At 41.7% G+C, this 27,694-nt stretch overlaps 1 protein-coding gene across 1 annotated transcript in view; it reads left to right on the top strand.

Moving 5' to 3' along the window:
• The window catches only part of RNF213 (ring finger protein 213), a gene marked incomplete in the record, with an annotated part of 2,890,576 nt that overhangs the window by 899,264 nt on the left and 1,963,618 nt on the right, over window positions 1–27,694 (top strand). Inside the window, 1 exon segment of the mRNA XM_044069632.1 lies at window positions 9,369–9,455. Coding sequence (XP_043925567.1) covers window positions 9,369–9,455 — 87 coding nt within the window.

Raw genomic sequence — 27,694 nt, 5'->3', positions numbered from 1 at the left:
AAAAAGCCTTGAATTTACTATATCATAAACTCTGCTTTATAAAAGTCATATTTAAACAATCTATAAAAAATGTGCAAGAAATATGTACAAAATGTATATAGATTATTATAAAATTTATAACTTAGCCGCCCTTAATTTTAATACTGGAAACAAAATTGCCAGAGCAATTCTGTATACTCCAGCTTGGTCTCCCAAGCCCCCCCCCCTTTAGATCAGAAATGAAATTACAGCAGGTAATGGAATGTTTAAATAAAGCATTGTTGTTTGCCTAACTAATACCGTAATTGTGTTCATATATTTGAGTCTTCAAGGACCTCTTTGTTTTCCCTGTGTAGAAACTAGGGCATGCTGAACATTTGGCTATGTATACCATACATTTTATTTCACAATTCCCTTGTTTCAACTTTACAGTTGAACCTAGGAAGTTCTCCAACTTTAATGCTTCACTTAAAAGAATATATGAACATTGTTTATACTTAACCACAACTGCATGTACCATGACAGTAGTGTATGAAAGAAGATGCTTTTTGTTGTTACTTATTAGTAAAGGAGAAAAGGCTCAGGTTTATAATTGGGAAGGTCATTTATAGTATGGGCTAAAAAGTGATTTTATTCATTTATTTATTCGTTGTTGACCAGATTAGTCCCACTGAGTCAGTGGCTTCTTTTTCAAGGGAGACCTGAGGTGGTATTTACACTGACTAAGGGAAATTTGTCCAGGACGTTAGGAAACTTCCTTTCCCGTTTATTTCCAGTAAGTACTGTGGGATCTTTTACAGCCCCCCGATCTACCACAAACACAGGCAGATGGGACCTCTGTTTAATGTCTAAGCCAAGTAAATGATGTGGGAATAGAACCCATACACTTCTAATCTTCCAGTACCAAAAGCGAGTGTGCTACCTGTTGAGTCACTGATACCACTTTTGTGGACGGATGCAAAAAGATCGATAAACCTTGGATTATATAATCCACAGATGTTGCTAGTTGTGTTAGTTCATAAGAATTAACTTTGAGGTTATGAGCATTTGCATCGTTATATGGAAAAAATACTTTTTTTGAGCATCAGTTTAAATTGAGACTCTTCATTTAATGATTAGAGGGGTATTGCACTAAAGTTTAACTGTCTTTACAGAACATAAGACGGTGAAGTGCAACTTCTTGGAAGACTTTACTGAAGATCGAGAAACTGTACATACAGCATCAGCTGGGATTTTACTTAAAGCAGGTGCATGTGTTTAAGAAGACTAAACAGCTGTTCACCTAGGTGGGAAGGATTAGCTGTTGTCAAACAAATGCTTTCCAAAGGGATTGGCAACAGCATTGTTTCCTGCCATCAGGTGGCTCCTCACCCATTGAGAAATGCTGCTGTGAGTAACAACTCCACCATAAGTTTGATGCTTTCAGTACCTTCTGAAGTGTTTCCATTGGGTATTCGTGCGGCAGCTACTTGGTCATCAGTTTGCACCTTCATTAAGCAGTAGTACTTGAACAGTGACTCCTCCTTTGATACCTCTGTATTTCAAGAGATGGTCTTTTCAGCTTTTTCTTCTTTCACCTTCTTGATTTTTACTGCTTGACATTAGTGTATCATAAACTCAGTATGGTGGGTCCTTTGTTAGATATATACATTCTTACTATATTGATTGATCTAATGATATTCTCCTTGGTAGGTCCAAAGTAACTGTTTGGACAGTTCCTCACTTCTGACAGAGATCTGTACACTTCGGGCAACTATATTTTTATGTTACTTGTAAACATTATAAGGAACACACCTTCAGTTTTGTTTTGTTTTGCAGGAAATTTGCTCCTTCTATAATCTGGTTTCTGTGTGAGAGACACAGACACAATTGGGAATTTTAGTGAAAAACTTTTGAATTACAGAAGATAAACCATAGTTACAGACCTCCAAGTAGGATCCTGTTGTAGGTTGTTCATACTGTAAGAATGTATTTGCTGTATTTGTAAACTACTGTACTTGAGGTAGTTGTTATAGCTAACCCCCAAATGCACACACATGCAGGGATCAGTTTACTGTTTTTCTTGGAAAGAATCATGACCTCCATTGTGGAGGTGCTGATTTCATCTGTACCTACCACACTCATCAACAAACCACTTGGTTGAATGCTGAAGATCACCACTTTATGGAAGTAGGACATTGTCATCATCATCCTTATCTGCAGACACCAAAAATGCAGCCTTCACATTCCTAGGTAGGATGGTCTCCAAACTTTGGCTGTGCCTTGATATTCCATACATGAAAATCATGAAAGAACAGGAAGACTTGATAAACCCATAGTGAATATATTTTAGTTAACACCAGGAATGCAGATGATAGTCTTCCTTCATAAAGAAAGGGAGCAAATGACCATTATGTCCTATTTTGATGCAACATTTCACAAAAATGTTCAAAGGTGCATAATGATATTACCCTTTCCAGGTCCACAGAATGGCACTCTGTCGCAACCATTTCAGCATCTCTTGAAGGAAAATAAGTTCATCCTCTGTCTCATGACTGGGATGAAATCTGCTTCCCTTCTTTTGAAATGATGCTCGACTGTCTTATAGGTTCATAGGTTAGTACTAGGCTAACCGCCCTTGTGGACCATTTTAAGCCTAGCCAATTATCCCATGTGAGAATTAAACCCTGCACCTTATGTCTGTAAGGTAAACACCTTAACCATTATGCCAACCTCCTACCCCAAAAATACTTTAACCTACACACACACACACACACACACACACACACACACACACACACACAATTGCCAGTGCTGAGATTAGAACCCCTACCTATCTAGGTATATGTTCTGTAGTGCTACTTATTTATCACATGGGCCATGGAGCTTATGATTGTCTGACAGAATCTGCTTTCCAGTGCTCTGGCTTACGCTTTCCTGTGAAAGCTGGGGGTATAATCGTTTTGTATTTGGAACACACCCTTCTATCCCCATTTTTGGAAATGGAGACCACCACCCCAATCTGCCAGTTCAAAAGTACTCTTGATGCCTGCCTGTCATGTGTCAGTTATTGGGCACATTAACCATGGTTTCCCAAAAATTTCCATAACTTTTTGGTGTTTTCACCCAGTTTGTAAACACTCCCTCAGCCTTGCCATCACTGTCTAATGAGGATGCAGTAACAAATGGCCAGCATGTGGGTGAAACCAAAAAGGAACAAATCACACCATAAGAATGGCTAAAATAATTTTATTGTCCATACCGGTGTCAGCAAAATAGCCTTCATCAGTGGAATACCTTGGAACAGTAAACACTCATTCCTACATAAATAGACCCATCCACCAATGGGAAGTACAGCCCTCCCCACAACACAATTAATTAACAACAGCTCCTTCAATTAAGCACAAATAATGACTGTAATTCAATACAAAAGTAAAAATAGAAAGCATTACAAGAAATACATGCAGAAAGAATATAAGCAAGAAAAAAAATTATTTATACAAATAAAAAGTAAAAAATAAAAAATATAGAACTATGAATGGTCATTTAATCCAGGTTGGAAAAGCCCCCCCCCCCAACTTAATAATCCAGAATTTTTCCTTTCTATTCAAGATACTATGCCATCCCTGCATGTTATTCCTGTTGCCAGCAATTCTGTCAATGATCATAAAATGAAATTCTGCATTCGTATGTATCACGCCGTACCTATATAAAGCATTTGTTTCCCGTTTATTAAATATGTTGCTACAATGTTCGGACATATGTATTCTTAGTGGACGAGATGTCTGACCCACATTAAAAGGCTGAACGTTTGCAGGTAGCTAAATAAATAATCCAGTCAGTTCCACAATTCCCAAAGAATTTGATGTCATACACTTTACTGGCATTTTTACTTGTAAATTGTTTCAATTTGTTAACATAATGGCATGAAGAACAATGTCCACAGGGGAATGTGCCAAAAAGGGTATCCCCAGACAGGGTGAGTTGTTGGTATATAGCACCCCCACTACCAGTATGTTTAAAGTGGGAAAAGTGGGAACCCAACGTTTTGCCTTTCCTAAATGAAAATTGACATCTAGTCCCCAAGATTGTTGGTAAGTTGTCATTCGCCTAAAGAATATTCCAATGTTTGTGAATAGTATCTTTGATAATATTGGTATTTCGCCCATATGTGGTAATGAACCTGATAGTCTCACTGGTATCCGCCCTAGTTTTAGTCTTGTACTCCAATTAGGGACATCCTGTCTTGGTTACTGGCAGAAATTATGTCAAAGTCCCTGTATCCCCTATTCCGAAATCTATCACAGAGGTCCTGCTGAGGAGTCATAATCCTCTTGAGTGGAACTAATTCTCTTCATGCGGAGAAACTGGGATTTTGGGATGTTGCGGATGGTATGGCTAGGATGTAAACTGGTAGCATGAAGCAGGTTATTATATTGAGGGTATTTACGAATAACTTTGGTACTCAGTGTATTGTCCAGGTTTCTCCGAACGGTAACATCCAAAAAATTAATTTAGTTAATGTCCAAGCTCAAGGTGAACTCGATACCCCACTTGTCATTAAGGTATTGGACAAACTTGAGAAGAAAACCCATATCTGCTCGCCATACCATCCAGCAATCTTCCAGATATCTCCACCAGATGTCACTTTCATCAATATATAAGTTATGAGAGGAATCCTGTATTAGTTGCTCTTCCACAAAGGTCATGAACAAATCTGCATAGATCGGTGCAAATGAGGCACCCATTGCGGTACCCTGAATCTGCCAGTAACATTCCCCCTGAAAATAAAAAAACATTTTTTTCAGCACATACTCTGCCATACACAGGAGTAAAGTATTGAATCCTGCCGGATATAAATTGGCACACTCCAGCCAAAATTGTAAAGCCTGAAGACCAGCCCAATGGGGGATGTTTGTGTACAGGGCCTTGACATCTAATGTACAAAGGAGCCACCCAGGTTCAAGCTGTGTTTCCGACAGAATTTTCAAAAACTGTGTGGTGTTTTGTATACGTGCCCGGATGAGATTCAAAAGGAGTTTAAGATATTGGGTCAAAAAAGCCAAGAGAGGTTCAGTTAATGAGCCAGTCCCCGAAACAATGGGCCGACCTGGTGGTTTAGTTAAAGTCTTATGAATTTTCGGCAAGAGGTACATGATTTGCTTCTGGGGTTCCCTGACAGCTAAATGGGATTGAACTGCCTCTGTAATGATACCCTCATCAACAGCTTGACTCAGAAAAGAATCAGTGTCCTCCTTAAAATTCAATGTGGGATCCAAGGACATAGCCATATAGTGATGTGGGTTGGACAACTGTCCCTTACCCTCGTCAAGATAATAATCCGTGTCCAATATGACTACTGTCCCTCCCTTGTCTGCAGGTACAATAACCACCCTATGATTGTCGTTAAGTTCCTGTAACGCTTTCTTTTGCCCAATAGTTAGATTATGACCCAGTACCAAAGACTCACCAGTGTTGAAATGTAAATCTTTGAGCACAGCCTATAAAAAGATGAACACATGTTTATTCATAGGTGTCTGAAAATTGGACTTATGGAATCTGAACTCAGTAGATCCTTGAGTATTATCGCCGGAAAAAAACAGTTTGAGATTAAGTCTGCGGCAAAAATCGTATAGGTCAGATACCATACAAATTCATCCACAAAAAAGCCAGGCAGAAAATTCAAACCTTTATTAAGCTGCTTCTGATAAAATTACACTGGATATATTCAAAACATTATGACAGATGTTGGCTAGTGTGTCATTAGAGTCTTTAGTAGTCCGTCCATCGTAACTATTCCTGTGTTTCCTGCCACCCCTTCTCCCACTACATCTAAAGGGTGATCCACATTACGTTGTTTTTTTGGGGTGGGTGATTCCCAGGTGCTGGCACTATCTAAATCAGTAGCTGAGGATTCCTCAGCAGAGGTGCTACTAAGATAGGTATCTGTCCTTTTCAAAATGGATCTAAGTCTCTTCTTACTGTTTGCCCCAACTGGTCTAATGGTCCACGAAAATTTCACAGTTTTGGACACCTCAAAAGGTTTGCCCTTGTGATAATCCATTACATCCCTATTGAATTTTCTTATTTTTTTTGTCCCGTGTCTGTTTCTCAAATGTTAGAAGCTCCTTTGATAATTTTTTCAAACATGTCCTTGTTCTCATGGTCTCTGAAAAGCTTCAAATGCCAAATATTTGTTCCAAGGGTTTTCATCCCCCTACCTAGCTTACTGAATGCAAGATTGCAGCCGTCAACTGGATCCATATTAGAAGCATCCTTGTCAGTGCCATTCTCATTCGAGATACCAAACACTCTTATGTCATTTCTATCAGCACATAGGCCATTCAAAATAGATTCTAGATCCATGACAATAAGCTCACAATCCAACCAAATATTCCAGCGAAAAGCAGCCAACTAGGATACCACCAGAGGCTCAGTAACCTTGTCCGAACAAGCCACCAAAGGAACCCCAAATTCTTAAAACCTGTAGAAATCCCAAAGACATATACCCCCCCCCCCAAAAAAAAAAAAAAAAAAGTGGGAACCTAATATGAAAAAACAATAGGGAAAACCATCCCAGACTGGGTAGCACAGCACCCCAAAGAGATTTTCTGAGACCAAAATTCCAGCAAAAAAATGACAAAAATCAACCTTAGGTTCAATGATGAAAAAGCTAACCAATAGTCTCAAAAAGATGTTGTCGGAGCCACAAATGCCCATTCCATCTAGTCATTTGGTATAGAGATATATAATATCCCAATCCTATATTGGCATTAGTAGCCAGGAGACACTATCTGGCCAGGTTTAATGATCCATCCACTGTATCCACTTGAAGCCATAACAATTCAAAAAGAAATTATAATAACTTGGTAAGACACAGATAAGTGCATGTGTCAAAGGGCTCTACATCAGACCTTATCGCTAATATTATAGTTTATATTCAGTTAAGCATGAACACATCATATATCAACAGGAAAGTTAATAGTCATTCCTGCTTGTGTTATATTCAACCATCTGCTCTATGTGGCATTCCCTAGTAAATATATATGCCTATAAGGAGGGGATAACCCTCCCAACTGTCTATGGTAATCAGTTGGTTAGTTATTCAAAAAACATTTGTACATAAGTGTGTATGGTAGGTATAATAGGAATCTGACCACAGTGTTACTGTAAAACAGCCTATGTCAGAGCCAATGTTGCTACTAATCCCATCAACCTATTAGCCACTAGGGTCTGCAGGAATATGAAAAACTAGGAACAAAGCTATAATAAGTATTATTTCAAATCCTATATACACCCCTGAAACAGTTACCCAGAAATGGCACACTTAAAATGATATGTACATCTGCATACCAAGATATCTTCTGAATTATGGTTAGTGATTGCCCAAATGTTGTTAATATAATGTCAAAATGCAAGTGGGCGTGTGTATTACATTATATTAAACAAGCATTAAACATATGTATTGTTACATAGATAAAACAGTCCAATATATTGTAAATCCCCTGCCAAGTTATATAATAATCAAAGCCTCACACCATAATAGTCAAAGAGGTCCGATGGTAAAACCGGGTAATAATAGAACACATATGTCTAACCATAAAACATAAATCAAGCCATACAAGTCCCTGATTTCAAAATACTATTCAATAGTTGCTCATAGCCTCAAAGATAGAAAAAGCTTTTAATGTAAAGTAAGAGATATGACTGAGCATAGATATAGTAGAATCACCTGTAAACCAGTAGGCACTTTAAAGTCCAAATATCATAATCAAGATATAATTTTAAGCATATCCAACCCCAAATGAAATCGGACAAAGCATAAATTATGTAATTTCAAAATGCCACAGAACTGAAGTCCCCGATACCAGAACGTAATAATTCACCAAGCACAAATAAAACAGATCCTCAAGCTTCCAAACGTAGTTTCCAAACTGTCCCACTAACCTGTTTCTGTATAATATCTACACACCACCTAAGCAAAAGTACTTTTGTGTATGTATAGTCCGTACTGATATAATGTCCCAAAAAAATAAGATGAATAATGAACAGGGAAAAAGTAGGGAGGTCCAGAATTCAATCTACTCCAGCTAATAATTCCAATCACCACGAACCCCCATTTAGTATACATACAATATAATGTCCGTAAAAAAAAACAAACTGTAACAGTTATAGTTGTAATGGAGGTCCCAGGTCCGATTCAGCGTGGTCGTTAATTCCAAAATGTGACTTCGTCGCTGCCCTAACAAAAAGTAAACCAACAGTACCTGAACATGGCATTAATAATGTCCGCTTGTATTAGTAAGGTTTCTCACAGATAAGAAGTCCCAAAAAGGAAAAACGAGCCTTGAAATGCTAAAAACGTCGCATAAGTAACGGCTCACACCGCCATCTTGTAATCCTGATAACCACAATGGAGAATTCCTGTATGACCCAACTAAACTTCCAAGATAGAAAATGCTGGTGCTAAATTTGAAAGAGGTGATTTAAAAAAGAATTGTACATCCAACAGGTCTGACTGACCTGAATCCAACCAAGAGGACTGAAGCACACTGATGCAATGAATCCAGAGTTTACCAAAAGATAGTGCCAGCACCCAGCCAACAGCAGAGCAGAAGCAAACTGCAAACTGAAGATGCTCAGCACGTATGACAATGCAGGGCCAAACCAAATGAGGATACAGTAACAAATGACCAGCATGTGGGTGAAACCAAAAAGGTACAAACGCAACAAATAGAGTCAAATCACACTATAAGAATGGCTAGAATAATTTTATTGTTCATACCAGTTTCGGCAAAATAGCCTTCATCCGTGGAATACCTTGGAACAGTAAACACTCATTCCTTCATAAATAGACCCATCCACCAATGGGGGAAGTACAGCCCTCCCCACAACACAGTTAATTAACACCTCCTTCAATTAAGCACAAATAATGACTGTAATTCAATACAAAAAGTAAAAATACAAATCATTACAAGAAATACATGCAGAAAGAATATAAGCAAGAAAAATGTATTTATTCAAATAAAAAATAAAAAGTAAAAAATAAAAAATATAGCACTATAAATGGTCATTTAATCCAGGTTGGAAAAGCCCCCCAGCTTAATGATCCAGAATTTTTTTTTCTATTCAAGATACTATGAAAGCGTAGGCAGTGGCAGCTGTAAACTGCATATTGTTTTCTTGAAATTTTTTTTTTTTTTACTTTGTGTTCAAAAACACAAACAAACCAAACTGATAGTGGTACAAATACAGAAATAAAATAAAAAATACTAGAAAACAGTGAGTGATGAACCAAGAATTAGGGTATAAGTAGTTTGAAATACTGTAGAAATATTTTTATTTGTTGTGTTCATTATGCTTAATGTTTGTTTTCTCTTTCTCCCTATTTTCCATGAACTCTACTGAAGATGTGGGATACATTTGCTGGCTTGAACTTCAGAAATGAACACTGGGAAACATTGCTGATGTCTGACCTGGAAGGAAGGATTAAACAGGTATAGTAGCTTCATAGTGGGATAATTATAATTCATTGTGATAATTATAATTCAGTGTGATAGTGTACTTTCTGCCCTCAGAAAGTTGAAGAGCTCATGTGTACTGATAACCATAGGTCTGTGTCAGTGTTGCTAAGTTGCAAAAGCAACATTTGGTAGCCAGATGTGATGCAGACATTTGATGCCAAACTACAAAAAATCAGGTTATGGCTTGCCTGGTTTAAGACCATTCCTAGGGATACATTTTTAAACAAGTAGAAATCACTCTACTGAGTATCTCTGCAGCAGGAAAGTTATAATTAACTTGCACTTATTTTATTCTAATATCCTGTCATAACTATCTGTAAAGCATTTTGTTTGTGCATGATTTTGTTCTTTGAACAACTTTCTCAGACAGCTAGTAGGCTTCTAGTACATTTCTGATTGAGTTTTAGACCGGGCTCACTAACTGCCAACCTAGAAACACCTACACTATACTTATATACTTATGCATTTCTTGATGAGTTACTGAAATAGTTCTGCATTTATGTTGGCATTTGTTGTGATCTGTTTCAGAACTGCTTTAGTTTAAACTTTAGTGAGAGTAGAGAAAGAAGTAAGTCATTTCTGCACCTCTAATTGCATGAAGAATTTTGCTGTTTTGCTTTCGGTCACTGGGCTCTTTTGAATGTTTTTCTTGTATTGCGTTGCTATTACAAGTTACCTGTTTTTTTGCAAGGCATTGCTCTTCATGCAGCCATTTTTTAACTGTGCCCTATATAGATGCAGGCACTTAGAATCATAATTTTCTCTATATAACCTGCTCCAGAAATTCTGGGCATGCTTAATTCTTAGTAGTTGCACAAAGAATCTCATTCCTATTTAAATGTAGGTTTGTATTATCTGTCTTAGCCAGACAAGAGTTCAGTTGAGCAACTCTCCTCCTAGCCCACAATAGTAAGCGATTGGAACCGTGGTTATACACTTTCTGTCTGTATAGTCAGGTTGAAATGGGCATCCTGAGACAATGCAGTAATTGTTTAATGTTCACTGACAATCTCCTGCTAGTTAAACAGTCAGCCGCAATATGTGAGAGACTTAAAGCAATTGGGGTTTGTATTACCTTCGAACAATGAAAAGAGCGAACGCTCTTTCATCGATCCGAAAAGGTTGAAACCCCTAAAGAGCGAAGACACGGTCCATCAATTTTGTTTTTCCCAGGAAAAGTGGGCAGTCATTGGGACTTTGCCATTTCCTCCACTATTGTGCAATCTTGGAGTTGTTATATTTAAGTAGGAGGGGTGTGGGTGGCACCCCCCCCACATTGGGGGTGTGGGTTGCAACCCCCCCCCCACTTCATTTTGTGTTTGAATTTTTTTTTTTTGCGGAGCAGTAATTTATTTTCCCCTGGAAAAAAAATCGCTGTTCGTATCTTCACTTGTTAAGGTAATATAGACCCACGCAGTTACACATGATAATGTTGTCAGCGCCACAGAATGCCGCACTAAACCATAATGTCAGACACCTCAGACCATACACATGTGCTTAGGTTCTTAGAGGTAACCTACTTAAATTGCAGTGGCTACCTAAATGTAACTCAAGAAACATGTATCCACAGCAACCTCATACACAGATCACAGGCAGCACCCATTAAGAAGGAAACGTCTGTGAGTTATACAGGACCATAATATCCTCATTGTGGGTAACTCCATAGTGAGACACATTGATTCACCACGCAACAGGCTATGCAAAGAGAGGACCACAATCAGTTACTTTTCAAGTGCCACATCACACAAGCTCCGAAATCCATGTACACATGTGGCACAGTCATTGTACATTTGAGTGTAAATGACGTGAGATGTACCACAGTGGAATATATGTAAAGAGACATGATGGAGCTCTCAGAATATTTATTTATTTATTTGACATTTGTTTATTGGGAAAGTCCAACTTGGAATGGTCCAATTTTCAGCGGAGGCCCATGGAGAAACGCTGCAGATGCATGTCTTTCTAATACAGGAGGAAACCCACATGAACACAGGTAGGACATCCATACTCTGCACAGAAGTCACCCCAGCTGAGAATTGAACCGGAGATCCTCTTGCTGTGAGTTGACAACGTAAACTGCTGCACCACTGCACTGTCCTAATATATGTCTGAGGCAGGTAGGAACATAGCCCTGAGCAGTATTCTACTATTTCCAAAAATGGTGTCACAAGGCAATTAAAAAATAATTGACTAACAATTTGCTTAGATTCTTGTGTGATTCTAAGGGGGCGCAATATATACATTCACCTGGAAAGAGATGGTGGACAGTGCAAAATGCTTTGCAAGGGGTGACCTGCACCTCTCTCCACAAGGTTTCCATATATTGGATAAAACATTGTCCACCTCATTGTGTCTTTTTTGGGCAAAGTCCGTCTTCTAAAACCTTCAACATAGCTGCACAGAAATTCAAAAATAAACCTATAATGTGGAACACTATAACAGGCTCTATAATAAAGCAAAAAAAAAAATAATTGCACGCAAAATAAATCTAAAGCTCAAGAAGTCAAAAACTCTCGCTAAAAACAAGGAACTTTAATCCTGATCATATCAACCAACACCAGATATGAGGTAAAAACAGTTTCCAGGGTAGGGGGAAAAAAAAACATAAAGCTGCCTTTGACTATGTTAGAAATCTCAGAAGCGATCCCTAACATTGGACTGAGTTAATAGTAAATTATATTACTTACTCAGACTCTAACTTATGCTTTATAACTTTAGCTCTAACTTCACCCCCACCTACAGTATTCACAGATCAAATACCCACATCTATAACCTCCTCTCCTCAAATCTCCCAAAAACAAGTTCTTAAGGCATTATTTAAAGCCAAGAATACTACATTTGTGGGGCTAGATAATATACCAGGCCGACCTACTAGCTAGCCTTAAATGTAAATTGTCAGACTCCCCTTACAATGTTGACCTAAAAACTGGTTTTGTGCTGGATGAATGGAGGACAGTAGCAGTCATTCCCTTACACAATGGTGGGGCTACTACAGATCTGGGTAACTATGTGCCCATCAACTGACCAGCCACATCTGTAAGACTATGGAAAGAATCAATCTGAAGTAGGATTGTTAATTTGTCAGCAACCTGTGGGTTACGGATCCGATATCGGATCCGAGCCAGCAACTTGTTTCAAGCTAATGGATCTGAGCTCCTAGCTCCTCCCTTCACCCATAATCCCCTGCTAACCCTCCATGACCCCAGATCTAGTTTGCCGCGCTTGTGATGGCTGGATCTTTTTTGAGCTTTGTCAGAAAAGTGGGAAAAAGTTAACTTTTTCTAATTATTTCTAGTCAGGAAATTCTTTTTTAGTTTAAAGTAATACTTGTAAAGTGTGTCTGAGTTAGGTTCCTTATTTTTTAATTAATACCCTCCCTTCGCTGGTCGCTTGTGTGTGTCTTTTGGGGCCTGTGTGTATGTGTAGTTGTTTTTCTCTCTTTTTTAGTTTAAAAAAAAAAAAAAAAAAGAAAAAAAAAAAAAAGGAATGGCTGAGGACCCAAAAGCCATATTTTCTAAATGTACCGAGTGTGGCCATAAGCTCTCCCCGGCTGATGGCCACACTCGGTGCGTTCGGTGCCTTGGGGTTGAACACCTCACCTCGGGCTGTACAATCTGTGCAGCGTTCAACCCCAGGGCACTGAAAGAATGGAGGTCGAAGCTGCTCCTGGCGGGACTTCTACTCCTGGATTCAGCTTCGGCCTCCGCTACCTCTGCTGCTCCCGTGGCTCCATCACAGCCTGTGGTGGTTGCCACTCCTGCCCCCCTGCCTCCGACTGGGACTCAAACTCCCGCTAAAGTGTCGGAGGACAGGGAGGCCAGGAGGAAGAAGCACCAGAAGCGGCAGGCCGAGACCTCCGTTTCGGCCCCGCCAGCTAAGCGGGCTTCTCCCTCCACTGCTTCTAGGTCTCCTCCTCCTCGGCTCCGATCCCCTTCTTTCTCCCCGGGGCCCGAGGAGGAGACCCGATCTCCGTCGAGGTCATCGAGGCGGCATTCCAGGCCTGCCTCGGTGGCCTCTTCGAGATCCACTTTCAGCTTATCAGATGCAGACTTGGACCGGATGATGCAAAGGTTCATCCAGGCCCAGCTGCAGATGGGAGTGCTCTTGCCTCCCCCCCCCCTCAGGGGGGGAGCTCGACACCTTTTTTCCACCCAATTGCTCCTTCTCCGACCCGCTACCGGGTTGGGCCTTCGAGCCGAGCAGCCTTGGAGTCGGGGGTGGGTTGGCGCCGACAGTACTTGGTACTTCGGATCCGACCCTACCCTCGAGTCTGTCGGATCTGACCTCTCGGAGCTTCGGATCTGGGGGATTCAATGTGCCTTCGGCTCCATTCAAGTCGGAGCACACTGGTCCCTCGGATCCGACGGTCTCGGCGCCGGCTCTGATCCCTTCATCGGATCCGAGTGGGAGCCGACTTTCGGATCCATTGGGGAGTGGCTCTCCCTCGGCATTCGATGTTGTGGAGAGGGCTCTGTTGAGAGCATCCGGACCCCCCAGTCCTTGCATTGACTCCTCCCTGCACTCCCTCTCTGCTGGGCCAGGCTTCCATCACCCGGCCAAAGGGACAGCCTGCTTCGATGTCACAGATAGTTCCATTGGAACAAGATGTTGCTGGCGAGGCCTCCTCGGACAGTCCCCCCGAGGAAGCTCCCCGCAAGCATAAGTGCAAAAGGAGGCACGTGGACTCCCCTGAGTCCTTAACCGAAGACACGGACTTGGAGGAAGGGGAAGGCTCCCCAAGATCACCCCCTGAGGATGTCTCCTTTGGAGACATCATGGAGATGCTTAGAATCAGAGGTGGGTGGTCTGCCCCCAAGTCTTCCTCTGACGAGTCCGTGTTTCTGGAGGCATTCGAGGCAGGCCCGTCTACCTCCTGGGTGTCCCCTCCAGCCGACCCCCTGGTGGACCTCATTACCACCAGGGCATGGAAGGATCCGGACACCGTGGAGCCAATACTGAAGCAACCGGATAGGATTCTTAGCCCCCCCTCAGACCGGTCACATTGGAGTAAGGGCCCCCCTGTAGATGCCATGTTGACGGCAGCCACAAAGAGGGAATTGGCTCAGGAGAGTCCCTCAGTCCATCCACCGAGCAAAGAGTCCTGTTTGATGGACCGCTTAGGGAAGCGAGTCTTTAGTTCAGCGACCTTCTCAGTAAGGTCTCTGAACTATATGGCACATGTCATCAGGATGCAGCGGGATCTTATCAAAGAATACGCTGCATCCCCCCCTGAGTCCATATCGGAGGAGGATAAACAATTGTACTCCACCCGAATGGCCACTCTGAGATCTATTTCAAACACCTCTATGCGGCTGTTGTCCCACGCCACAGAGGGAGCCGCTAGGGCTAGCGGAGCAGGCCTAGTCATGAGACGTCAGGCCTGGCTCCGTCATTGCGACTTTACGGAGCTCTTTAAAGCGTCCTTCGCGAATGCCCCCTTTGATGGTTCTGCCCTTTTTGGCAAAACAGTTCGCGAGACGCTTGTCCAGAGTGAGAAGGACAGGAAAATGTTGTCTGCCGTCGGAGTCCGCTTCTCTGCTCCCCAGCGGTCCTTTTCAAGGAACCAAAAGGGTCAGAAGAAGATGTGGTTCCAGAAATCACAACATTCCCAACCAGCTCCGGACAACCAGTCCTACCGTGGCAGAGGTGGACAGGGAGGACGTCGCCCCAGGGGCAGAGGGGCTCCGAGAAATTTTGGGTCCAGAGAACCTTTCTCTGAGCGGCCCGCGCAGCAGCCCTGAGGGGTTGCCCGGCTGCTCCACTCTGGAGGCAGTCGGGGGCGTTTTTCGAAACATCTAGCGGCATGGTAGTCCATCACAACAGACCACTGGGTGCTTCGCATCATATCCAGAGGATACAAAATACCAATTCTTCATGTCCCTCGATCCAAGAACCTCCCCGATGTACCCACCCGATCACAGCGAGGCCGCAGCCACAGAAATACAGCAGCTGCTAAGAAAAAGAGCCATCCAGCCCGTCCCCCAAGACCAGCTCGGATTAGGGTTCTACTCCAGGTTCTTTTTGGTACCAAAAAAGATGGGGGATCTGAGACCCATTCTAGACCTTTCCCACTTGAACCTGTCAGTAACCAAGGAAAAATTCCGAATGGTCACTCTTCAATCTATCCTCCCCCTTTTGAGGGAGAATGATTGGATGTGCTCTATAGACCTCAGGGATGCGTATTACCACATCTTAATGGACAAACGATCCAGGAGGTTCCTTCGCTTCCGGCTGGGTGCCAGTCACTACCAGTTCAGGGTCCTTCCCTTTGGCCTCACCACAGCCCCCAGGGTGTTCACCAAAGTGTTAGCAGTGATTGCGGCCCACCTGAGACTCCAGGGAATTCAGGTCTTCCCGTACCTGGACGACTGGCTCCTGACAGCACCAACAAGGCATCTACTTTGCTCGGCCAGAGACTTCTTTCTCCATCTAGCCCCACAACTAGGCATTACTATCAATGTCGGCAAATCTCTACTGGCTCCAACACAGATCATAGAGTTCATAGGTGCCAGAATAAACCCCAGAGATTTGCGAGCCTTCCTAACTGCCGAGAGAATCAGAAATCAACAACTTCATGTGCGGGCTATCCTTCATTCAGAGGCTTCACCAGCGGAATTGATCCTGAGGGCACTAGGCTCCATGGCAGCAGCGATTACACTCCTTCCATGCGCCCGTTTGAACATGCGAGTCCTGCAATGGACTCTGTTAGTGCAATGGTCCTTCCTATCCCTTCCTCTCCACCATCCCATTGCTATCAGCAAGGCTTGCAGAAGGACGCTACTATGGTGGCTCCAGGCATCGAACTTCCATACGGGCCGTCCCTTCTGCACCTCTCCCCCTATCGCCACGGTGACCACGGACGCTTCCCGCCTCGGGTGGGGGGGGCATTACTCAGGCAGGACAGTCCAAGGCACATGGAACGATACAGAGACCTCCCTGCATATCAACGTTCTGAAGATGAGAGCGGTGCTGTTGGCGATGCAAGCACTTCAGGGCTTCCTCCCCACAGGAACGATTGCAATTCACTCAGACAACATGTCAGTGGTCTGGTATATCAACAAACAGGGGGGAACCAGATTTTATCCTCTTTGCCGCAAAGCCATGAGAGTGTGGGAATGGGCGATCTCCACCAACCGCTTTCTGATTGCAATGCACATTCCGGGGAGGACCAACATCCTAGCGGACAAGCTCAGCCGCACCCTTCTTACCCCTTACGAGTGGTCTCTCAATCCTCTAGTAGCGAAGCAGATATTCGCAACATGGGGGCAACCCTGCTGCGATCTTTTTGCATCTCCATCAAACGCCAAATGCGACAATTTCTTCGCTCCAATCCCCCCACAAGGGGAATCTCCAAGAGACACTCTGGTGCATGCTTGGCCACCCGGTCTACTATATGCCTATCCTCCTCTTCCAATGATGATACAACTCTTACAGAAAGCCTCGCGGTTGGGGAGCAAAATTATTCTCATTGCCCCATTCTGGCCTCGACAAATTTGGTTCCCTTACCTGTGGTCTCACCTTATGAATCACCCTTGGATTCTAGATCCCATTCCTGATCTCATCTCCCATCCATTGGACTTGCCAACTCCAAACCTGGACAATCTGAAACTGACAGCTTTGTTGCTCCAGTTCCACTCCTAGTTAGGACTCCCGGTATCTCTTCACCAGTCAAAGCCATCCTCGTGGCAGCGCATAAGCCCTCCACCAGGAAAGTGTATCACAGTAAATGGAAACGTTTTTCCATCTGGGCGGAGCGCCGCGATCTAGATCCCTTTATGGCTCCTCTTCCATCCATTTTAGACTTCCTAACTGAACTCTTTCAAGAAGGCGCTAGTTGTTCAACTGTCAAAGTGCAATTGGCAGCCATTTCTCATCATGTGGGACATGATACAGGGCCCTTGATGTCAGCCAAATTGTGTAAAACCTTTCTCAAGGGTACCTTTTTACTTAGACCTCCTGTAAAAGAAGCTGTACCCCCATGGGATCTTGCTTTAGTTCTTCAAGCCTTGACTGCTCCACCATTTGAACCCGCTGCTTCAGTGGATCTCAAATTCTTGTCATGGAAAACAGCATTCCTTGTAGCCATTACTTCAGCGAAAAGAGTGTCGGAACTTCAGGCTCTTTCTGTAAAGCCTCCATACCTGATTTTTCACCCTGATAGTGTACCTCAGGATCAAATCTCTCCTTTCTTCCCAAGATAGCATCAGAAGCCAACATAAACCAATCCATAAATTTACCGGTTTTCTTCCCTAAATATCAAAGTAAGGGTGAATACAAGCTGCACTCATTGGATGTTCATAGGCAGCTTCGTTTTTATACTCATAGGACGGCTGGCCATAGACAATCTGGCCAGCTGTTCGTTTCCTTTGCCAAATTTAACTTGGGGAAAGCTATCTCTAAAGTATCTTTATCTCACTGGATTTCCCAATGTATTATACTGGCTTATCAAGCCTCGGGTAGATCCGCACCAGAAGGAGTTCGTGCTCATTCCACTCGCTCCATTTCTACTTCTGCGGCTTTCAAGTCTAGAGTTCCTTTGGATGATATTTGTTCTGCAGCCACTTGGGCTTCATCTCATACCTTTATCAACCACTACAAGCTAGACCTGCTTTCTAGAGGGAGAGCATCCTTTGGCTCTGTGGTGCTTCGTAATATCCTTCCATGATGGCCACCCAGAGTGCAGGTAGCTGAAGACTCTGTCCCACAGGTTGCTGACAAATGAACAATCCTACTTCAGATTTAGAAGTTATGTACTCACCATAACGTTCCATCTGAGTAGGTAGTTCATTTGTCTGCAACCATCCCCCCTCCTTCCCCCTGACCTTCTTCGGATCTATTAGTTTTTAGATATCCTTTGTTGGATATATATTGGGAGGCAAACTCGATCTGAGGTCATGGAGGGTTAGCAGGGGATTATGGGTGAAGGGAGGAGCTAGGAGCTCGGATCCATTAGCTTGAAACAAGTTGCCGGCTCGGATCCGATATCGGATCCGTAACCCACAGGTTGCAGACAAATGAACTACCTACTCAGATGGAACGTTATGGTGAGTACATAACTTCTAATTATGGAACTAATAAACAGGATTACAAGTGACCTACAGGCTCCCAACTCAGCACAATTTGGATTCATCAGGGACAGTTCTTGCTCGCCTAATCTGGTTGATGACTTCTAGAAAGTCACTGGGGCAACGGAAAAGGGCAGATCTGTACACACACACTACCTGTCTGTACCTTGGAAGTGGGTTTAACAACATCGCTCACTCAGGCAACATAGATACATTCAACCAGCTAAATGTTCACCTCTATGTAACTCACTGGATAGCAAACTGGATCACAAATAAACTATAGGAAGTAAGAATGTGTGGGTCTACCTCCTCTGTAAGGTCTGTTACTAGTGGAGTACCCAGGGTTCACTTGGACCACTTCTTTTTGACATTTACTTATTGGTGGTCAGAGCTAATGTTGAGACTGGCTGGGCAAGTTTGCAGATGTGACTGCAAACGTGGTGCCATCATAAACTCTCCAGAAGGCACCATGATCCTACATATGAGGTTCTGTCCCAAATGAATAGCCTGTGACATGGACTGAAACTAAATGCCAAGAAATTAATAATTGTATCTTTCTGCAAGCTTGATTCTCACATTGATAAGACCATTCCAAAAACTGATCTGTAGTTACAGGAATGAGCATTTACAGTGAACTGTCCTTTGATCATCAGTTATTGACTGTTGTAATGAAGTTCTTTTTTATCGCACAGCTTGTATTATTGAAGGGTGCGGCATCCAGGTCCATGAACATAATCATTCCTCTTTATTCGGCACTCATCAGGCTCGTCATTGATTATAATGCCCCTTTCAGTATTTGTTGTCCAAACTTGTTAAAGCTGGAACAACCACAACACTTTCTCAATGAAAAATCAAGAGAGGGCCTAAATCATAAAAACTATGTAAACCATCTCAAAGCCTTGTCTCCTTCTTCTCTGTGTTGTACAGGCTTCTGAGAGGCAACCTTTGCTTTGTGTATAGAGCCTCTATAGACCCTGTTCTGTCAGATCTATTACAGATTCAGAAATCCAGTGGTATCAGAAACACTTGCTCAAAGGACCTCCGTCTCTTGCAATATTAACAGAACATGATCTCGTAGTGTACCATTTCTATAGAGCCCCCCTCCCCTCCACATAAAGCAGTGTCCTCTTCTTAGTCTTTTCAAATATAACTTGGAAGAATGGATGAGTAACTGCAAATTCACCCCTGGTTTGACACCAGTGGCCCTCATTTATTTGACAAGGGAAGGCATGCTAGTACCCAGCATATTTGTCCATCCTGCCATTGAAGATTTGTATTGTAAAATATAAGGGCTAATTGCCATTGGAATGTAAAAGTAGGCTTCTTAAGAGCCTCACAGATCAATAGCCTAGTAAATGCCTATGAACATACAAGTAGTTGGGTAAAACTGTGGCACAGCAGCAATGTTTTCAACATTTTTATTATATATTTGCAAATATTTCTCTTCTGGAACCACAGTGGTTAATCATGTTTAATTGGCCAAAATCATTTAAAACGTCAGAAATCACATTACAAAGTAATGACACTTCAGCATCAAACACTCAAATGATTTTGTAGGAAAGCAAGCCTGTCTTACCTCCCAACTCCCAGTCAGTATATACAATTGTTTCTGAGGTCACACAAGTTCAGAAGAAAAGGGAAAATGAGTAAAACAAGGAAAAAACTCACCTTTTCACCTTCTGTGAGTCACTCAAACTGAAAGCACAGCATCTGTAACAAGTATACTCCAATGTATTTTAGTTTTGAGGACAAAAACATGCAGTGACGTAGCTGTATTATGATAGATGTTCCAACAAAGAGACACACAGTAAACTGCAGGTTTCCTCTCTCTCTGCTGTAACTGGCCATGAATCTAAGATATATATATATATATATATATATTTATTTATTTATTTATTTATTTCAGTTTGATTACCGAGGAGGTTCACTGGGCCATGAAGTGCCCATTTTCAGTGGAGGCCCGGGGAGAAAAGCTCCAAGAACAGTATAATACAATATAGGTTACAGAATAAAGCTCCAAGAACAGTATAATACAATATAGGTTACAGAATGCAAATAAAGATTACAAAGAAAAAATACATACAATATAGTTTGTAAAAACAAGTAGGGTTAATACATTTAAGAGTTGCAGAGAACTTGATGGCAGATTTTTTTATTTTTTTTTTGAATCAATATTTGTATGCTTACAGTCTCTTAGTCTGTTAGTTGTAGTTATTTTGAGAAATTAGAACAAGTATGAGAGTATAGTGGAGTAGGAGTTCTTAGTTAGGGGTCGCTATGGAATTTAAGTGGGGTGAAAGCAGGAGCATTTCCATTTGGAGGATAGGTGAAGAAAAAGTTGAGTTTTGAAGGATTCAGTGTTTGGTATAGTCCTGAGTGAAGTAGGCAGAGAGTTCCATATTTTACCTAGTGAGAAGGAGAGTAAAAGATGGCCAGCTGGTTGTTTCGGTTTACTAATGGTGATTAGGTTTTGGTTTTCGGATCTCAGTAATCTGTTAGGGATGTATGGAGGAAGGATGTCCTTTAAGGCTGGGCATTTATTAGGGGAGAATATTAGTTTGTGAGCGGTGGTTAGTTGTAGATAGTCTAGGTGATTAGGGAGTTCTAGCCAGTTCAGTGAACGAAGAATGTGGCAGTGGTGACTTGATGTTTTGGATTTGGTGGCAAATTTAGATATCTTATTATAGCAAGCTTCGAGCTTAGAGGTGTTGGTAGCAGACAAGTTGGTTAGGAGAGGGGATCCATATAGAAGGGAAGGTAGGAGGAAGGATGTTGCCAGGGTATGCCTAGTGGAGTTTGAAAGGAAGTGATTGTTCCTATATAGCATACCTAGCTTTTGGTGGGTTTTCTTTATGTTATGTTGTATATGAAGATCAAATTTGAGGTGTTCGTCTATGGTGATGCCAAGGAGTTTTGCAGAGGGACCACTTCAATGGCAGCCACAGAGGAAACTTTGGAGGGGAGAAAAATTAGTATTTTGGATTTATTGGAGTTGAGAGAAAGGTGGTTTTGGTGCATCCAGTTCTCTGTGGTGGTAAAGGCTAATTGGGTTTTGGTCTGGAGTTCAGGAAGATTTGGGGCAGAGCAGACCAAGGTAGAGTCATCTGCGTATTGGATGACTGTGGTGTCAGGGATGAAGGTGTGAAGGTTGTTTATGAAGATGTTGAAAAGCATGGGTCCAGGGATGGATCCCTGAGGAACGCCAGTGGATGTAGGCAAAAAGGAAGAGAATGAGTTCTTCCATTTGACTGCTTGAGATCTGTCATATAGGTAACTGGAGAACCAGGAACGAGTGTTGGGGGAGAGTTTGAGATTAGCCAGATGATGAAGAAGGTGTGTGTGGGAGATGGTGTCAAAAGCTTTTGAAAGGTCTAGCAGTACTGTGGATACAATGAGTCCAGAGTCTCGAGCTTGATTGATAGTTTCTAAGAAGGATAATAGTGCAGTTATGGTACTGTGGCCGGGACGGAAGCCATGCTGTGTGGGTGTAAGGAGGTGATTTTGAATGAGATAGGGTAAGAATTGGTGGTGGGCGCATTTTTCTAGAATTTTAGATATTGGAGAGAGTAGGGCGAAAGTTAGAAATAGAGGTGTTTTTGCCTCCTTTGTGAAGAGGTAGGATGTAAGCTGAATGCCAAAGTTTGGGTACGTATGACTCAGTTAAGGATCTATTAATCAGAATACTAATTGGAAGGGCAATACCTTCAGCTGCAAGTTTGAGGAAGGAAGGGGGAATGTTGTCAGGGGCATTAGAACCTGGCTTTAGCTTGGAGAGAAGCTTTTTTATAAAAGATGTGGATACAGGTTTGAAATTGAAATTGAGGGGATTATTGTTTGGGTTGCTGGGTGGAGAGGAAAGGAAGTTAGGTAGGTTGTTATTAGGAAACGTTTTGGTTAGTTTAGCTATGGATTCAGTGAAGAAGGTATTGAAGTGGGAGCTAAGTTCATTGTCAGATAGATTAGGGTTGGGGCATGGGTTGCATTGAGATGAAGAAGGGAATTGACTGATTTCCAAAATTGTTTAGGGTTTTTATTTTTGGACTGAAGTTTAATATAGTAGGTTTTTTGTCTTTGGTAATGAGTTTCTTTACTTGGTTGCGGAGTTGGGGGTATAGAAGTAAGGTAGAGGATAGTTTATTTTTCTGGTAGAGCTTCCAGGACTTCTCTGTGACGCATGATTTGTTTAGTTTCTTTGGTCAACCATGGTGCAAAGTTAGTTTTGATTCGCTTATTTCTTAGAGGGGCTAGGGAGTTGAGAGTATCTAGGAAGATGGAATTGAAGTGTTCAACAGCATTGTCAAGTGGGAGGATATTTAGAGGTTGCCAGTTGATTTGTTTGAAGATGTTAGAGAAAATTAAGGGGTTAAAGTTACTGAGGTTACGAGTTTTAATGTAGAGGTGTTGGGTGGAGCTGTTTGATCGATGGGTGAAGGCAGGGAGATGGTCACTGAAGGTGTCAGGGATAGTACCACTGAGAGTGATTTTGTTTGGATGGGAGACTAGAATCCAGTCTAAGATGGACCCTGGGGGGTGTTTTTTGTTAGGGCGAGTAGTTGAGGAGATTACTTGGGTGAAGTTTAGAAGGTTAATGGAAAGTGAGGGTGATGGTGAGTTGATTTTATTCCAGTCGATATTGACATCGCCTAGAATATATGTTTCATATTTTATTTGAGTTGAGGACCAATATAGAATATCTTCAAGGGTGGAGATATTGTTACCAGGGGAGATATATAAAGATATGAAGCAGATATTCTTGTGTTTATTTAATCGGAGAAGGCTAACTGGGATTTCAGAGTTTGTGAAATTAGGGGTAGGAATTTGAAGGGGTATTAGAGAGAGATGATTAGAGTAAATTATGGCAGAGCCACCACCTTTTTTGTTTAAACGGTCACTTCTGAAGATGTGGTAACCAGGAGGTAATATTTCAGAGTCAGTGGTATGGGGTTTTAGCCAGGTTTCAGAGATGGCTAGGATGTCGGGTTTATTGTGATTAATCCAGGCTTGTAGATGGTGACATTTGTTGTTAAGGCTCTGGGCATTGATAGTGAAGATTTTCAGAGTATTAAGGGGGAAGTGGGAGGGGGACAGGAAGGGTGGTGAGTGTTATTTGTTGTAGGTGAGGAGGAGGATGGAGGGATGGAGTGGTTTGTACTGGGACAAGGGCCAGGGTTAGGATGAATGTCTCCAGATAAGGCTAGGACATTGCAGGTGATCAGTTTTGGACTGTAAAGTTTGTATAGTAGGTATTTGTTGGGGTTTAGCAGAGGTTTCAGAGAGAGGGTTTTAGTTGAGGTAGAGAATAGTTTGGGATGAAAAAGGTGTAATGGGTTGGGTGGAATAAGGGAGGAGCATATGGAGTGAAACTGAGAGAGTTCGAGGTAGTAGTTGGGGGTTAGGGGTAGTTTGAGTAGGACATAGGAGAGGAGGAGCTTTATGGGAGTATGAAGTAGCATGATAAAGAGTTATTAGTAAGATGAGAAGGGAGCAGGGGAGTTGAATAGTTAATGGGAGTTTGTAGGGCATGTTAGGATAAGGTAGGGTAAAATACAGACAGGAGAAGAATAGTAATGTATGTTAGTTGAGAAGGGAAAGGTCAGAAGTGAATGGAGAGAGTTAGATATAGAAGGAAAGGATAAAGGGAAAAAAGTGTGTAGGGATAGGAAGAGAGTAGGGGGGAGGATTAGCAGTGGGAGTGGAAATTGAGGTGGGTTTTTTCTTGATTAGAGAATAGGGGGAGGGCTAAGTGGTGTATATATATATATATATATATATATATATATATATATATATATATATATATATATAGTGGATGCATTTTTATTATATTTGTTACCCAAGTTGGTGGGACTGGTCCATGGACCTTTTTAGCCATTATTCCAAGGAGAAACATTCACAGTTGTGTTAGAGGGAATATTAGCATTTCTACAGGACATGACATATTTCCTGTGAGAATTACATGATTCATAGATTATTTACAGAAATGTGTTATATGCATGGAACTGTGATAATTAGTGGAGGCATTTTATAAAGTTATCATGTTTTTGCACTGTTTTACTGTATTTATTTGAGAGCATACATCTTGTGGCAAGTGTGTGCATCTTATCCAATGTTTATGTAGCAGGCAGTATTAAAATTACTATAAAAGACAGGATTAGTATGAAAACAAAAGAGGCAGTTATATGTAATGTTCTTGTATCTAATCTTTCTTCTGTAAGTACTGATGTAGTAGTATTCATAATTTTAGAAATTCTACTTCAGCTATCATCCTGCTAGTATTTAAAAACAAGAGATCTCTGTTAGCATAAGGCGAGTGCTCACCTTGCCTTATTGCTTCAGAAGCATGTGTTGCTGACACTTATAAATAAACCACTGTATGGTACCATATTGATATAATTTGTCTGCTGTGAAACCAGTAGTTGCTAAGACTTGTTTTATTGTCAGTTTTGGTCTAAAATTCCAGATCTGCTTTGGAGTGGTTCATTGTGCTTGGCTAGGCTTAAAAAGGATCTTATGGTCATTAGCCTAGTGAACATCTTTGAACCTATGAACAATAAACAGTAATCACCATGTAGCCACCTTCATTGCTGCACTTTTCCTGATCTACTTTTCCTAAGTAGTGACTGTCTTCCATGTAGGGAACAGATAGTTCAGGCCTTATTCCATGGAGAGTCCCTTATATAACCCAAGTTATTTGTTTACTCTCCATTTCCTCTTGCTCTTTTGAGTATCATTTCTAAACATTTTTATTTAATCATCACATTTAAATAGTTAAATGGGTGTATATACATTAATAGAAGAAAACCTGCCATTGTAACATTTTCCATTGTTATGGTCATGCAGTATGCATATCTTTTCCGTCTCACATTACATAAATTGTTCAGTTTCTGTGTTCCCTTAGATCTCACTCCTTCCCCTGAACATTATTCTGCATTTGGCAGCCAGTAACAAACGTAGTAAGGCCTTTCTGTCTGGGCAATTTAGATCCTGTATCCCTGGTAAAAAGAATAATTTCTGTAGTTAAAATGATTTGTTCCCAAAATATTTCCATCAGAATACTCTGTTAGGAATTTTTACAATTTGTTAACTCATTACATTCCGAATCAACGTTACCAGTTACTTCTGTTTTCCCTCTAATTTACTGTCTACCTGAGGAAATAAAATCTTTGAAGTCTGCTTGGGGTATGTAAACATTTCCACGAAAGAATCGTAAATTTTCTGGATGTTGCTACATACTTGGAAAATGATTTCTTCCAATTGTTCCCTTGTAAATTACCTTTCCATTCTCTCTGTTCTAAATGTCCTTGATTCCTGAGTTGCACTAGAGAAAAAGTTATCTGCATAGGTATTTGCTAGACATTTCATATGGTTTAACTTATCAAAGTCTTCTGGGTTTCTAATACCATGATGGGAATGGAACCCATTCCTAAGTCAAAGTACGATTAAAGTTCGTGAAATTAGTATTGTTTCAGTCTTTGATGTTAGGCAAAAGTGCTCTTCGCAGCACCAACAATGTGCCCAGAATTGACTCCTCTTGCAATTCATACAGAGTTGCATATATTGGTAGCATAGATAAATATGACTGTAAATGCTGTTTCTCACTGCTCCTTCTACTATTGGAACTGTCTGGGTATTCTCATTCCACATTACCCTCATTCCTGCCTGCAAATCCTGGTATTTTATGACTTTCTCTCTGTATGTAAGTTACTGTAATCACTGGGTGTAGCAATTTCAATGAACAACACTACTTTTGTCTTCTTTTCGTGGACTACCATATCTGGTTTTCTCACATATAATTTTTGAACTGTTGTTAATGGATGATCTTGTGATGTAAACATAATCATTCTCTATAATGCTTTGTGGCTAATGTTTCCAATGCTTCTCAGCTACTTCAATATTGTAATGTTTACACAATCCCCGATGCAACAGTATTGCCACATTATTATGCCTTTCAGTATACAGGCCCTCTCACATTAGTGTATCACACCCAGCAACAAGATATGTGACTGATGTTCTTCGTGTTTCACTGTTGCAGTCATTACATTTGGGTATGTGCTTGCAGTAGCCCTCAGTCTGCCTGATTAACAAAGTCTTGGGTCCTGCGTCGGTTGCTGTCCCTTCCTCCATGACATCAGGTCGTCAGGGGTATAAAACATGAAGCCGACGCCATTACATCAGTCCTTCTTGCCGTGCGGTGCCCGAAGTAGAAGCAGTTTGCAAGTGCCGGTCGGCCTACTCCTGAAATTTTCATTTTCGAATTTCAGAACCGAAGTCTTCAACTAAAGCTAAGTACCCCATTGGGGAAACTTTTTCTTGCTCCTTACCGATGTCAGTAAAAGTTAATAATTGCATTACTTGTGGAAAGCAAATACCTCACAAAGATTTTCATTCGCACTGTATTCCTTGCCTAGGCCCTGACCACGACATACCTTGCTGTTGGTTTTGTGCTTTATTTAATCACCGCACTATCTGTCGTCTGTATATTTTCGCTTCTAAATATTTCGGTTCTCTGTTTAATTATCCAGAAATGTCGTTGGTTAGCCATCCGACTACTGGGATTCCAAAAAAATGCAAAGATAACGACAGAGACAGGCTGCCAAGGTCCAAAGCTGCCAACAACGCTTCTCCTGAGCCAGTCGCCAGTTCGCAGGTACTCAGTGAGGTGCTTTCACAGCCCCTGATACCCGCTACGTCTGACTCACAGGCCTCTACTGAGACCCATTTGGAGTCCGGTATGCCGCGAGATGCTTCAACTGTGGAACCTGCGGATGTCTCTATCTTGGATGGGTCTGGAGCCACTGTGCAGGCACCGGCTTCTGAGGGTGTATTCAGGCCTACGGACTTGCATATTAAACCGATGCCTCCTTCTTCATTTAGGCCAAAATCTCAAACCATGCCTAAGAAACCGACGCCCAGGCCGCATGCTCAGGCCTCTATGCCTAAAAAACAAATAAGAATGGCTGAAGATCTTATAACTCTAATCAGGGGAAGCCAACCTCCCCCTTCTAAGAGACTTAGGACTGAAGTTGTTTATGAATCTTCTGAACAGGATTCTGATTTTTCTGATTCTTCTGATGATCTGGATTTGCCCTTATCTAATTGAGGATTCTGATGCAGAGGACTCTATTCCCTCTGCTTCCCCTCCAGAGG

Source organism: Protopterus annectens, chromosome 4.part0 (genome assembly GCF_019279795.1).
Source record: "Protopterus annectens isolate FY-2018-M chromosome 4.part0, PAN1.0, whole genome shotgun sequence".
Classification (NCBI taxonomy): Eukaryota; Metazoa; Chordata; order Ceratodontiformes; family Protopteridae; genus Protopterus; species Protopterus annectens.
The sequence above is the reverse complement of the archived record's forward strand: the minus strand, read 5'-3'. Positions and strand labels throughout refer to the sequence as shown.